The sequence below is a fragment of the Struthio camelus genome, chromosome 17 (assembly GCF_040807025.1).
Source record: "Struthio camelus isolate bStrCam1 chromosome 17, bStrCam1.hap1, whole genome shotgun sequence".
In the NCBI taxonomy this organism is placed as follows: Eukaryota; Metazoa; Chordata; class Aves; order Struthioniformes; family Struthionidae; genus Struthio; species Struthio camelus.
Genome location: NC_090958.1, coordinates 16,232,024 through 16,246,897, shown reverse-complemented (window position 1 = coordinate 16,246,897; position 14,874 = coordinate 16,232,024). Strand labels below are relative to the sequence as shown.

The following is a 14,874-nucleotide window of genomic DNA, read 5'->3' as shown; positions in this document are numbered from 1 at the left end:
CCCCTCATGCTGAGAGCCAGCTGCCTCTGCTTGAAAACCATCAATTGGAGCCCAGGAACAAAGCCAAAGTGCTTACAGATGCGCTCGGCGTGAACCTGCCAAAGGGGACTCAGCTGCAGAGATGCCTCCTTTCACCGCCCTCCCTTGTCTGGGCTTTGCTTCTGCACCAGACACAACCCAAACTGTTTGCTGGGGTGGACATCGGCCACCAACCTGACCTGCTCCAGAAGCTCCAGGTGCTTGGCCTTTTAGCGCACAGCAAATTCTGGAGTGAGCAACCAAGTGCCCAAAGGGCTCTATCTGCAGCTGGTTTCATCAGGCACAACTATAGAGCAGATTCTCACACCATGAAAAGGAGAAAGCACAGTCCCCATAGGACAATTTTCAAAATCTAGTACTTACAGCTGCAGGAAAACAGGAGTTGTATATGCAAGAGAGACTAAAACCCTCCCCAACCCCAACTCAACCTAGTTTGAACGACTAACAATTACACTGGGTTGAAAATTTTCTAAAGATATCCCCCATCTTGCATCCCTACATGCCCAACTACTTCTATTTTTTAAAACGCATCTATATCCTAGTATGCTAATTGAGCTAAACTTAAGTGGTATTTTTAGCTTTGCTATTGAGTAACATTTTTACAAAAGTTCATTTCTTCAGATGCTGCAGGGAAAAAAGTGTGAAATGCAAACTTGGGTCTGATTTTAAAAAGTTTCAACGCAGCGTTTAAGTTTAGGCATGCTGTAAAATGAAAGAGCTGAAAGACTCAAGATAACCATTTGGATGTGTATCTAGACCTGGTAACCCCAGCTAGCATCTACCCACATTCAAGCGATTAGCAATACAAAAATAATCAGTGCTTGAAGGGTTTGAAACATGGTAAGCTGAAATGAGATGCTTGGATGACCATGCTAGATTAAGTGTGTGGTATGGCATACACCAAGGTTTGTAGCTGGTTTTTAGCTATATGGAGGAACCAAGATAAATTTTAAAATAGCACATTCAGACCGTGAAACCTTAATTTTACTGGAGAGCAGAACTGGCTCTCCATTTTGCAAACCATAATTAGTGTATTTATGGCTCTGAAAAACAAAAGCAGGCACAGGCCAGGTTCGCTTTACCCATCTTCCCAAAATTAAGCTGAATCTTCAAACAAACGGTTCCAGTTTGATTCATTTCCAACTTAGTTTTGTTGCACTGCACTAAGGAGAAGTTGCCACTGAGAAATCAGAGCAATGTATCAGGCAGTGATGGACTATTAGTTGATAGAAATGATACTACCCCTCTGTAAATGTGAGGGTCAGAGGCCTGTGCACAACCCCAAGAGCATATCCAGGAGGGCAGAGGCACAGTTCACTTTGGAGTCTGCGTTCTGCCTCCAAATTCCCACCGTTCTGTTTCTGCGCAGCATCAAGTGGAGTCCATCACGCTAGAAAGAGAGGCTGCTGTCCGTGTCTCCTGCAAAACACCTGGTCTGCAGCTGCCTTATGAATCCAGTGCCCTAAGAGGTCTTTCTCCTCTCCCCTAACAATTATGATTTTGGAGAATCAGCCTCATCTCTCACTAGCCATAAGCAAGAGCTCAGTGGCTCTGCACTGCTTTTATTCTTAGCCTAACTAGGGAGGAGTATCAAAAAATGCTTTGCATAAATCTACTGTTCTAAGGTTCTTATTTCACTTCCAGGCTATCTTTTTCCAAAACCACTAAGCGTCAAATGCAGAAGAGAAACTGTGAAACAGAGAGAGCAGTGTTTTGTGACGAAACAGAGAATGAGAGTAATGGCCTTTTAAACAGATCAGCTCCTGTGGTTAATGCATCTACAGCATTTCTAGCCACATGGCACTTGCCCGAGTCGCACACAAAACACAGTCTCACATGGGAGAGCACAAAAGCAATCAGTGACAGAGGGAGATTTGCAAGACGATCAGACAGGGGGAAAAAAAGCTCAGAGAAAGTTGCAAGAGGAATGCAGAAAGAGAAACAAAAACAATGAAAACGAGGAAGAGAGAAGCAAAAGAGGAAGTGGGGATGAATAATGGAAATGAGCTATTCTCACTCCTCCCTTCAGTCTAGGGAGCTGCAGACCAAAACCAACAATACAGCTTCATTTTCCACACTGCAGAAAGCCAGTGCAAGCAGTTATGGCCATGGGTAGCTTCGGGGAAGCTTGGGGAGGTCAAGATGCCTTTAAAGTGATAGATGATCTAAGGGAAGAGGCCAGATGGCAAAGGTGTTGCTTGCATTAGCACTACCAAGCTAAGACAGGCCTGGAGATGGAGCATAGCCTGTAACAACAGCATAATATAACATTGCAGAGGTCTCCCAGAGCCCTTCTCAACATCACAGCACTGTGCCAACGCTTGCTAACCCAGCAGGAGGATGCCCAAAGGCACCTGGGGACCTTGGGGACAGGCGTCCTTTACCTCTCATTGCCCGGCTGGAACTCGGACAGCAGGGACGGCCTCCTCCGCTGCGGCTGCATGATGGACCCCGGCGGGAGGTGGGACGCGTAATCCCTGGAATGATGCTGGTACTCTAAGAGCGCGACATCCTGCAGAAAGAGACACAGAAGACCTTGTTATGCTGGTGGCGACTTTCAAGGAAATAGTGAACCCTGACGTCTCGGAAGAAGCTGTATCAATACTCTTCCTTTGAAGCGTGGGGTGCTGGACCATACAGCTCAGCACCTTTCCACCAGAAGGTCCCCAGAAATCAGCAATCCTGCACCATGCTAAGATGGTAGCTCAGCCTCTCTGGTCCTGATGCCTCTAGCCCGTTGCTCAAGTTGCTCACAGGGTTGGCTCCCGGGATGCAACATCAACAAGCTCGATCCTGACACTAAGCACGCACACAGCATTTTTGGCATCTGAGTAGTAACGCCTTAAAACCCAAGAATAAGAACACGCAAGAAGAGAATTAAGTCATAGCATACTTTCAGCTTCAATAATCTACACGGTGGTTTAGAAGAAAAAAGGGAGGGAAGAGAAATCACAATGTTATCTTGACAGTGTCCCTTTAAACACAGCTCTCCTGGGCTGAACTGAAGGGGTTTGAAAGGATAGTTTGCTCCTTATTATGTGTATGTCCCTTTTGTTCCTTGACCCTTGGAGAGTACAGTACAGTATGTTCCTGATTTAATTAAATAAGAAGCCCTCCTGCTCTGTGCCACAGACTGATTCCAGCAGCAGTATTTCAGCAGCTACATTTCAAATGCTATTTTTTATTTGCAGATAGATACTCGACCAGAAAAGACGACTAATCACCTAATTAACTAAGACCTTCAGCAATGGCATAAAAAGCCCTGCCACAGATTATCTCTGGTAACACTGACAGACATTTATATTAGAAAGAACCAGTTCCACCTAGGAGTCTATTTTGAACAGTTCTCACCTGCAACAATAAAGCTCCAACTCCCTCAAAAAATTCAGAGACTAAAATTGGTAAATAAAATAGTAAGTACATGAAGTTGGGGTGGAGGGGATCTTAGCCATAAGAACTGCAACAGAAATTATTTGGTTAGATGTAACGAAGACTGATATGCTCCAATACTACAGAGTAGTTGGAGTACCTAAGCAAGGCGAATTTGGCAGGCAAAGAAAGGATTTGGGAGCTTAAATTGCAACAGCCTTCACCTACAGACCCCCTTCCCGAGCTGTAAAAGAGCAGAACACCCACTCCAGCACTGGGTCCCATGTTCTCCTTCAGCTGTAGCTGCGAATTAGGAGGAAATATCAAAGCTCCACATCTTTGGCTATCACAGCGTCAAATGTGTTTGCATAGTAGCTTTCTGGAAAGCCAGGAAGAAAAACAGAATTTCTAAGCACTCAGTCCAGGGAAGCCAAGAAAAACAGATCCCCTACCCCAAGTTCAGCCTCTCTTGCACAAAAGCTGAAAAGAGCCAAATAGCGAAAGGAAGAAGAAGGGGAATGGTGGTGTCTGCCGGCTGCTATTTCTCATTGTGCCTGGAATAGCACAGGATATTAATTCTTGGAATCAGGTTCATTTCTCCTCAACGTCAAGCAAGAGAGCAGCGCTGTTCTTTTTCTCTTCTAACCGAACTTGGGCAACTGCAGGAATCAAGGGCCTCTGTCAACCCCAAACTCTCCCTCCAGGCCTGCCAGTTCAGACCTTATCCGCTAAAGTGAGCGGCATCTTTGGAAAGGCTGCAGGAACATAAGGAGGGCGTTTGTAGGACACCACCTCTAATCAGCTTCATGGAGATGTTCCACTTCTGCTGTGAACCCCATTGCCAAGAGAAAAGGCTCCCCTGTGCTGCAGCTTTTGCTTCATCTCTATAATCCACTCATGCACGAGGCCCTGTGGGGTTGCAAATCAGATTATACACAGTCAGGGCAACTATAGACAGGGACAACCACAGACATCCAAAGTGAAGAAACTTGTTGCCTCTAACAGTCCAGCTTCACCAAAGCAGAATTGCTGCCTACAACAGGCTTTCCAGTGTTCGTGCGTGCCCATCTTGGTTTGAAAAGAACCGAGCAATGCAGCTTCTGATATCTATATACAACACACACATATAATGGCTGGGAAGATGTAACAATAGGCCCACAACTAGGACTGTCACCTTCCGTGGGCGTTTAAACTAGAATTACCCGTCTGGGAGGCTCGAAGGCTGTGCCCTTGAAAAAAGGTTCCTGCGTGTTCTGAGAACCATCTGTTTTTCCTCTTTTTCCCCTGCCCACACTCGGTTGAGTCTTGCCTTTTCCTTTTCTACCTCCTTTCAGAAAACTCTTGCTGCAGCTCAGAGCCTCATCACGCGGCCTGAAGCGACGGGGAAGCTCGCCGTGCAATGCCATCATCCCTGGGTTAAGACCTCCAGCTTTTCCAGCTTCAGCACTGACTGCAAGGTTGACAAGCACCATCTCCTGCTTTTCCAAACATCACCCAATACACTCCCTGACCTGCTCCACTTTGCTCATATTAGCGTTCAGCTTTACCAGAAGGAAATATAACCTGAAAAATTAGTGAAGGAGATTAAAAAAAAAACAAAATTAAAAACAACAACAACAAATCTCTGTGCCCTGTGATGAACTGTCAAAGGAACTGCGGGAGACCAGGCAGAACGTAGGTGGATTAATTGCTCAGAAAGTTACTACAGTAAATTGCACTGCGAGCTATGGCTATGTTTTTTAAACGCATCTGCTGGGAAGGTTTACGAGCAACCGTCTGAAGAGGCCTTATTTCTGTTCAGCAGCATTTTAAAGCCTCGTGCTGGGAGGCAGCCTGCTGCGAGCGAAGCTGCACCTTCCTTGCACGGATGGAAGCGAGGGACCGGCATCCGGTGGCTGACACACAAATCACCCCGACACCAATGCACGCAGCAGAAGTGTGATCCAGTCCACAGCCTTGACCTAAAATTTCTAGTGCAGTCTTGACACCTGCTGAAGGGCAGCTATAAGACATTGAAAATACAGCAACTATAAACTGCAGCCCCAAGCTACACACTGCTCCTTTTTCTTTCCATTGCTTTCCTGGTTTTTTGCCCAGTTCTACTTTTTGCTCATCCTTTCCCTCTTCTCCTCTTTACGTCTCTTCCTGTCCTTTGTAAACCGCCCCCTCTCCTACCTGTGGATGTGTCAGAGCACCGTCTCCAGGGCTCTCAATTCCCTTTCTCCCATTGCCTCCTAGTGGGACTTCATTCCTTTTCAGCCAAGTTTTCCTATGCTCCTTATGGTTCAGCTGCTCCTACGCAGAAGTACCATGACTTCTGGAAATCCTACAGAACTTCATAAATTCAGTAAATGTGGTGAAATTAAAAACTAAAGAAAGAAGAACACAGAATGAAATTAATATCTTTTTCATTTTTTGCTGACAGAAATTAGCCTTCTTTACTCAACTGAAGGCAGGGGAGTATTTCCAAAAACTAAACCAAAGCAAAACAACAAAAAATATCACTTTGGAAGTCTCAATTCCAAGACCTTATCATCCTCATGATAAAACAGCAGCTTCCCAAAAAATAACCCTGGGTGAAAGGAACTGTGTCAGCTCTAACAGGGTAGGCAGAGTATAAACAGGCAACAGGCCAGAGTTTCCTTTCTGCGAGGACTAGCCCGTTTAGAGCCTTAGAAAGCTCGAGAACATGCAAGGTGATGCCAAGGGTTAGCTTCCAAGCTCAGGGGTTACATTCTTCTGCCCTGCACCGCTGCAGCTCCATGGCAGATCTTAGGCAACGACTCTCTGCTGGCCACGAGAACAAAGCTTCATTCAGGCCAGTCCCCAGGGCACCCGTCCTGTCCTCTCCGATGGAAACGGAAGCTAATCCACGTGATGCCAAGGGAGCAGTCTCATGAGCGGTCAGAAAGCCTCTTCGTCTGAACTGGCTAGTACAGTCCAAACACAGCCGGCGCAGCGGTCCCCTGAGAACCACACAAACGTCCTTACGGCAGAGCACAGGTGGAGGCCTTCCCCCCCCGCGCTCCCATCACCGTCTCCGTGCAGCAGCCCCGGCACACGCATCCTTGCTCATCTTCCTCTCTGCTTCTACCGCAAACCACTGACTGATGCATAGCCACCCCAGACTTGCCCCAAGGCACCCGCACCGTGCCAGCAAGCCCAGGGCAGGAGCAGACTTAGAGAACCTTAGAAGTCACCCAGCCAGGAAAGGGCAGCCAGATCTCTGCGGCCGGGAGCAGCTTGACATCCAAGTGCAGTGGAGAGAGGTCACTCTCCATCTTCCAGGCCCAGAAATGCATCACTCTCTTTGTCCTTCCAAAGCCACCTGGCATTACACCATCCTGGATCACTGCCCTGGCCAAGGGTGCTGAGAAAATAAAGGCCTGCCTTGCATGCAAGGAACAGACACCTCAAGATCAGCAAACCATATCTCTGAAGCTTAGGGTGGAGCCAGCTAAGTAAAATTAGGAAAATGACAAGGAAAGTCTATGTTATTCAGCTTCAGACTATGCACCTGTGCTAGCTCCTGAATAAGGGCTCAGGCAGTTCAGCCTCACGTTGCACTGTCCCAAGCCCAAGTGACTCTACGCTTAAAAGGGGCGGCGTGTCCCTGGAAGGGACACGTACCAGTGACACAGGGCTGTGTGGCAGGGGACTGGGCGCACAGGTGAACGGCTGCTGCTAACATCACACCACCACCAGAACTGCAGCTCCTCGTACGAGAGGATTTCGGGGTGCCCTCAGCACAACACATGCTGCGATCCAGCAGTCCAGCTGGAGCCACAAGGACCTCCGGGCAGACTTCCACGTCCCACACCAGGTCAGAAGAGGCTGCTGCAAACTCCTCTCCTTTCAAGAGGGGTCAGATGCAATACTCTGTTCTCCTGTATATCAAGCCTAGTTCAGTCAAGGCCTTACTTGATACTGAAGACAACAGACCTTACCCATTGCTACCTGCTAGAGCATCCTGGTAGGGAAGGGTCTCGCAGGGAAAGCGAGTCAAGGAGGGCCTTTTTGCCCCTAAGCAAGGCCAGAAACCTGCCCTGAAAGAGCTCACCTCAGTGGGGCCCTGTCGAGCAGCCCCGGCCCCACACCACAAAAAGCGGCTGCTTCAGGCTGAAGCAGCAACAGCAGCAGCAGCATCTCCGCAGATGGACAGACCCAGAGTGCCTACGGCGTCGTACATCACCAGGACACAGCAATACAGCGCAAGGCCAACGTTTGGCTAAACAAAACGCTAAAGAGCCAGAAACAGCCTCATTAAAATACGCTTCTTCATGCAGCAGACTGAAAAGGTACTTTGGCCTAGTCAGACTTCCATAAAGCTGTCTGTCCTTGGCTGCCTGCAAGGGAGGCTGGATGCATTCGCACTTCCCCGCCTGGAGGTGCTGGGAGGGGGAGCTGATGAAAGCGCTCACAGTCTCAAGGTCTTTTTGTGGTATTACTTGATGCTGGAGCGCTGAGAGCGCCGTCTCCCTCCCCTTCCTGGTAAGTCCTCTGACCCTAAATAACCCGAGTGCGTCAGGCTCATTTAGATACAATAATCAAACTGTCTAAAGCCGGGAGACTGAATTCAATATTGCAGAAAAGCGCTCGGCAGCACAAAAACGCAGAGGGCCCCATGGGGGGTGGTGGGGGGGGGAAGCCTTTTTAAAATTTTTTGAAAGCTTTCTGTCTGCTGCCTTACCTACCATGTCTCCGGTGAAATCCTCTGTGCTCTCCCCTGACCTCAGGATAACCTGCACGCAGCCACACAGCCTCTCTGCCTCTCTCACTTTCCGTTTTGAACACGTGCGCCCGCTGGTGCGCTTCATTTCCCTTCACCCCTCTTGCAGCGGCCAGGGGCCGGGCTGCCTGACCTCCGAGCAGGAGGAAGAGAGGGAGGTTCGCAAGCGATGCTGGAACCAGCCCGGGCCCTGACCTGCCGCGCACCACGCTCGCCTCCGAAGCCGGCCAGCCCCGCGCTGCGGCCAGCGGCAGCTCTGCTCCCGCGCTCCCGGCTCCAGAAGCGGAGCGTGGCCACGTAGGCAAGGCACCTGCCACCAGCTCCATCCAGACCGCGTTCCCACGGCTGCTAGAACGAGCCCCTGAAGACCCTGCCGAAGCCAGGCCTGAGGAAAGGAAAGCCTGGAGCTAGCTTTGCAACAGAAATGCTAACTGCTCCCCGCCTGCTCCCCCCAGCACAAGAAAACAAGTGCCTACACCCAACGCTTTTTGCCTCCTTGGAAAAGGAGCCCGCAGAGAGCCAGGGCGCAGGCCGACGAGCGCCTGCAGCGCCGACTGAGCAGCGGCTCCATCCCCGTCGCTTACCACGTCTCCGCTGAGAAAGCAACCGGGCGCTCCCCGCTGACTTGCAGCGCAAAATAAGCCACCTTCGCCGGAAACCACCACTCTTGTTTTGCACCGACACCGAGTAGGAGCGGTCTCGGGGGTCAGTCACCACATCCGCCAGCTGAGCTGGCTCCCCAGCGCGGGGTGGCACCCGCTCAAGAGCTGCCTCTCGATCCACGGCTTCCAGCGGCGGCAGATGCCGGCGCCTGGAGGAAGCGCCCGCCGGGCCCGCGCCTCGCCTGCGAGCGCCCGCGCGCAGCACGGACGCCGCCGCGTCCCGCCGCCCCAGAATTGGGCGGGCAAACGAGCCAGCTTACCGAAGAGCGAACGCCTGATCCTCGCCCCCTCCACCGAGGATTACGTCGGGGCTGTTTAATACGGGCTCGCCCCGCGTTATACTGTGAGGCGTTTTTCATTTCTCAACAACGCGCTGTTTCCGCTGAAGCGTTCCAATGCTCGGCCGAAAACGAGGCTGATTAATAACGGCGCGGGCTCAACGGCGAGCCTAAAACAATGCTGCAGCTTCGCTGTTTAGTTCACTATTTATAAACTGTTCCTTGTCTATTTTTAGAGGACAATGCTCGGTCCATTCCTACTGCTCGTAACCAGCACGTGTGTCATGCTGGGAACTCCTCCGGACTGCGGGGGGAACTGCCGGGCGAGGGAGGCCGGGCTGGCGTCCCGCGCAGACCGCGGCACTCCCGGCCAACAGAGACGGAGCCGGGCGCTTCACCGGGACGGCCCCGCGTGTCCCACGCTCACCGCCAGCTCCTCGCATCTCTCCAGCGAGATCCCACCAGCTCTCCTCTCCAGACCCCCCTGCTCCACCCCTGTCTTCGTCCCCGATGTCCCCCCGTCCCCCGGCCAGGTTCCCTCTCGTGGCCGCTGTTATTTACCTAGAGCAGAGCAGCCGACAGACGGCTCTGCCTGGAGCGGTGCCCGCGCTGGCAGCGAGCAGGCCGCGTGCTCCGCACCCGTCTTCGGGCGTTTCTCCGAACCAAAGAACGCCCCAGGCCTCCGCGACCTCCAGCTATTCCCCAGACACCCGGGACGGCCGGAGGCGACAGGCGAGTCCGAAGGGCCGAACGCGGCGGCGGGGACGCGACGGCGCGGGCTGGGGCGGCGGAGCCGTCCCCGCGCTCCTGGGAGCCGAACGCAGCAGGTCGAGCCGGCTGCACCGAGCCTCCCACGCCCACGGCTGCACACAGCCAGCACGGAGCAGCGTATCCCGACCTGAAACCTGTGACCGTGCGGCAATTAATTTGGGTGCTAAGCTGCTGTTTGAGCGGCTCTTCGTAACCCTGGCCTCGGCGGGAGGCTGGGCTAGCAATCAGAGCGGCAGCCAGGAGCCGAGCCTTGCAGGTGGGCCCAGCTCCCGGGTGCTGCGGTCTCCCTCACCAAGGCACAGCGGAGGGCCACCGCTCCAGCGGCTTTGCGGGAGACAGGAGGGGACACCCCTGCCCCCAGCCTGGCCTGGTACCTCCAGAACTCGGAAAAACCTTGTTTTAAATCTCTTGATTCAAGCAGCGAGCGTGACCTATTTTAGCAATGAAAGGAAAAGCTCTCTGGTGCCTGGATACCCCTTGGCGCTGGCAGCACATCAGTTACTCATCAGACCGAGAAATGCACTTTTTAGCCTTTGCCCACAGAAAACAATTTTTTCCAAGGGCAATTCAGGTAGGAGGAAGGGGGAGATCCGGGAGGAGCAGGAGCAGCAGCAGTGCCGTCGCTGGGAGGCAGCTGCTGCGCTCCAGAGATGCCGCACAAGCCCCAGCCCGCGGGCAGCCACGAACATGGAGCCCTCTCCATCCCGCCTGGGAGCGCAGAGCGCCCACGGGCCAAGCCTAGACCGATGCTGCGCACAGCCTGTCGCCCTGACCTTCCCTGGGAAAGAGGAGCCACGAGGGCAACATACACCGGCATACAGATCCCACCACCAAGACGGGCTATAACTGTCATCTCGGTGATGGACATCTCGTCCCTTTGCGGAGAACACAAAGTCATGGGAAGCCTCATAACTGCTCCTGGAGACATAGATGAGAGGCAACGGTTACAGCCCAGCAAGGAGAGGAAGACATGATTGCTCCCAATTCCTGAACACCTGTATCTTTTAAATAATAATGCTGCCACAAAGTAAGTCCTTTTCAGCCCTTACTGTAAAAACAGTCTGATGTCCATCAGGCATCAACCAGCTTACACCCTCCTCGGCTTCTCACAAGCTTCTGCTACACAGACAGACAGACACCCAAAGAGATACTGCACCTAGGTGTTTCCTACATAAGACAAATTCTTGGCACAGCCAGCTTGGGGCATCTGCTGCGTCGGGAGGGTGGAGGAGCAGAAGAGGGAACCAAAAGCTTTCTGCAATGCGAAACAACAGCAAGATCTGGCCTTAAAATAAGTCACTCCACTCCTGTGCCACGACAGACTTCTCGCCTTCTCCCTTCTGGTTTTCCCCATGAAGTCAAGGGACAACCCTGGCATCTGGCTGCAGGTGTTCTCCTATGCTGAGCTAGGCACGGGTCACTGGCAGGGGAAACGCAGCTGGGGCTGGAGTTATGCCATGGCAAGACTTAACCGGTTTTTTTCCAGAATGATTCTCTGCTTTGGGGAAAGAGAAAACCTCTGCAAATTGTCACCGCTAAAGTGAAAAGGAGGCGGTTATTGATCCGAACAGGGTCTCTCAAAGCACATTGCTGTCTATCCCACATCCTCCCCAAAACCCAAGGAGAGGCTCACTGTACATTAAAATAAAACAAAACAATCGGCAACCACCCCACAATCAGTTATACTGTTGGAGATAAGGTCAGTAATAAAAACCTGGCTGAATACATGCATTTTTATCTTGCCTACGGGGATGCAACATGTGCTGAAAAGACAAATGCCTGTATTGTTCTGACCCAGACTCTTTGCCATCAATCTCTCAAGCACTGCTGACTTGGCCTTTTGTTTTAGGAGGTGACCACAGTGCGCGTGGCCCCTTCTTGGAAGGCACTGATTGCTCCTGCCGTCCCAGCACTGAGGCCATGGCTGTTGCCAGCACCATTAGGATCTGCACCAGCTGCACAGTAATGCATCCTTCCCGATGCCTTCTCCCCCTCCCTCTCCAGCAAACCGGGGCCGTCAGCAGCGTTTAGCTATACCATCTGAATACGCCATTCATGCAAAAGGCGGCACATCTTGGTGGGGGCAGCTCCCCGCTATTCTGACTTCCCAGTCATCTGACCAGTGACTGGTGCTGGAGTCAGCGGTGAGCCCTTTCGCGGGCAGCCAGAGGTGCGCACACAACAGCAACGCATTCATTACAGCGCTGCTTTTCAATTTCTCTCTATCACGAGACTTCTGGCTGGTTCCTTTGCCCCAGTCGCATCCAGGCGCCTTTGAGCAAGGCCCCAACTCCCCCCGCTCAATGCCCGGAGCCTGCCACTTTGCCTCCTAGAGCTACATGGAGGCCTATTTCAAGAGCGTTGACCACAGGTGCTCATTGTGCAGGATGAGCAATACTCCTTTCACACAACAAAACCAAATCCTCTGCCTTTAAATCACCAGGTCATTTTGCTCATTACTGCGTCTCTTCTGCGTGGTCATCCCCCACCACCAGCCTCCATCTCCCACTGACCGACCCCCGCACAACACGCATAACCTATCTGCAGCCACGCGCCACGTAGGGCCCTGCTGCCTTTCAGCATCCCCCTTTCTGCTCCTTCCTTCTCTTCCTTTGGCCTCCACAGCAAGTGCTTTAGGTCAAAGAATTTGCCTTCCTCAGTATTTTGAATATATGGGATCACAGTGACAACTAGCAAAAGCCCCCAGTCTTGGGGAAGGTGTTTCCACTGCAACTGTCTGCAGGGGTTGCTCTGGGCAATGCATTCAGAGCCAGGCTAGCAGGGCAGGCAACCGCTTTAGATCTCCAAAAGAGGTATTAGCGGGTTTCTACCCTTGCCAAACCATGCGTGCAGCAAACTTGTTTTCTTCTGTGGATTTACAACACTGAGATCAGCCAAAAGCAAAGGAGTATCCCCTACATCAAATCATGTCCAAAAAGCAACCATAGAAGTTTGCAATAGCTTGAAGAAACAAAACTGTTTTGGATAAATACCATATCCTAAAGAAAACAAACTGTAAACACCAACTGCTGTAAGTCAACTCCTCCTTGGCAAAAAGGGAGAGACTCCAGGGCAGAGAATTAGGTGCCATGTTACTTCACTTCCACGCTCTCCCAATCCCAGAACAGAAAACAAGTATTCCCCAAACCACCACCACTGAACAGCTCAGATCTCACGTAATACTTCACTGGAAATTTCAAGGTACTTCTCAAGAGAGATCATTTGCGTTCTTGTGATGGAGACCTGATCAGAGCTGGTATTCCAAGGTATGGTTCTCATTTTCAAGTCATTCCTTAAAATATTAACTGCAGCCTGGCAGAAAGAATTCAATAAGTGAAGCTCTGATATCAACTGCCCCCAGCTCAGCTACACAGGTGGTAGCGAGACTCTTTTTCCACTTCTGAAGGCGGTTGAAGAAGGCTCTTTGCAGCCTGGGGGATTTTAGGATTTGGCACTGTAAACTCTTCCGTTCAAGTTCCTGGAGCGCTGACACAAACCAGCATTTTGCTTCCAGCAGATGAAACCGTGAACAGCCACTCCAAGAAAAATCAAGACAAGTAGCAAGGGCACCTCGCAGTTGTAAGCCAAAGCGCTACCCCACTGCAGGCTTATCTGATGCCATGTTGCCACACCGATCATTTCGCTCTGAAGACAAGCTAGCTCCTGCCTTCTCAGGATCACCCACCTCCTTACAGCACCCTCCAGGGTAACACACTCGGTTTAACTTGCCCTGTGCAACCTCCTGGAAGGAGTTTCAGCAGAGAAGGCACACAATCCTCCCCCCCCAGACCACCATTTGGCCAGGACGCCAAATCAACACACAAGTTTGTAAAACAAAGAACCAGGTTGATACAGACAGACAAAGTACTTATCGCTAGGCAAAAAAATAAGCAATCTTCCTGGGACTCCTGCAAAACTACCGTTTTGCAAAAGAGGAGCTGTAATGAAAAAAGTACAGAGGTTTAGAGGTCGCTGCTCCCGGGCAGGAGAGGTGGCATGGGAGGAAGCACAAAGGTCTTTGTCTGAAAGCCAGAGCTCAGGGTTCAAGGAGGGGAAAAGCTCAAGTTTCCACCTCCGTGGCAGAAGCCTGGGGAGAACAGGGCCGCACAGCACGCAGGAGGCTCACAAAGCAGGAGGCTCATGGCACTACTGGAGAGAGTCCAGTGGAGGGCTACGAAGATGATGAGGGGACCGGAGCATCTCTCCTCTGAAGAAAGGCTGAGAGAGCTGGGCCTGTTCAGCCTGCAGAAGAGAAGACTGAGAAGCAATATCATCAATGTGTACAAGTATCTGAAGGGAGGGTGACAAGAGGATGGGACCAGTCTCTTCTCTGTGGTGCCCAGTGACAGGACGAGAGGCAACGGGCATGAACTGAACCACAGGAAGTTCCATCTGAACGTGAGGAAAAACTTCTTTACTGGGAGGGTGACTGAGCCCTGGAACAGGTTGCCCAGAGAGGTTGTGGAGTCTCCTTCGCTGGAGATATTCAAAACCCGTCTGGACGCGATCCTGGGAAATATGCTCTAGAGGATGCTGCTTGAGCAGGGGGGGTGGACTAGATGATCTCCAGAGGTCCCTTCCAACCTCAATCATTCTGTGTAATTAAAAAAAAAAAAAAAAAAGCACCAGCAGTGCCCTCGGTAGCTTTCAAACAACTGAAGAGCAGCAAGTTCATACATACATGCATGCACCCCCGCAAAAATCCCTAATCTCACCAGTCCGTGAACCCTGTTCAGCACCTCTAGGAGGTAAAACTCTAAAAGCACCTCAAAAGTACAAGCTGCTTTAGTATAGGGGCCCCTGCCCTAGAAGATCTTGTGTCTCCCAAGCCCTGGCACCACCTCCTGGCCACCTTTGCCTGCACCCAAAGGCACGTTACTCCTGTAGCAAAGAAACCCCAGGGCATGAACACGGCAACGATGACCATTCAGGAGGGCACAGCAAGCAACTAGATACCAGGAGGAAGAAGAGAGGACAGCCCTCCTGTCCCCAGGGAACACTGATCATCAAGAGGCTTTAAAAGGAA

The 14,874-nt window shown here is 51.4% G+C and overlaps 1 protein-coding gene across 36 annotated transcripts in view; it reads right to left on the bottom strand.

Moving 5' to 3' along the window:
• NCOR2 (nuclear receptor corepressor 2) overlaps positions 1-14,874 on the bottom strand; it is a 291,098-nt gene that overhangs the window by 189,516 nt on the left and 86,708 nt on the right. For all 36 annotated transcript variants that reach the window (XM_068911834.1, XM_068911856.1, XM_068911855.1 and 33 more), the window contains one exon: positions 2,424-2,551. In XM_068911834.1, the coding sequence (XP_068767935.1) occupies positions 2,424-2,551 (128 nt within the window). The remainder of the gene's footprint in view (positions 1-2,423; positions 2,552-14,874) is intronic.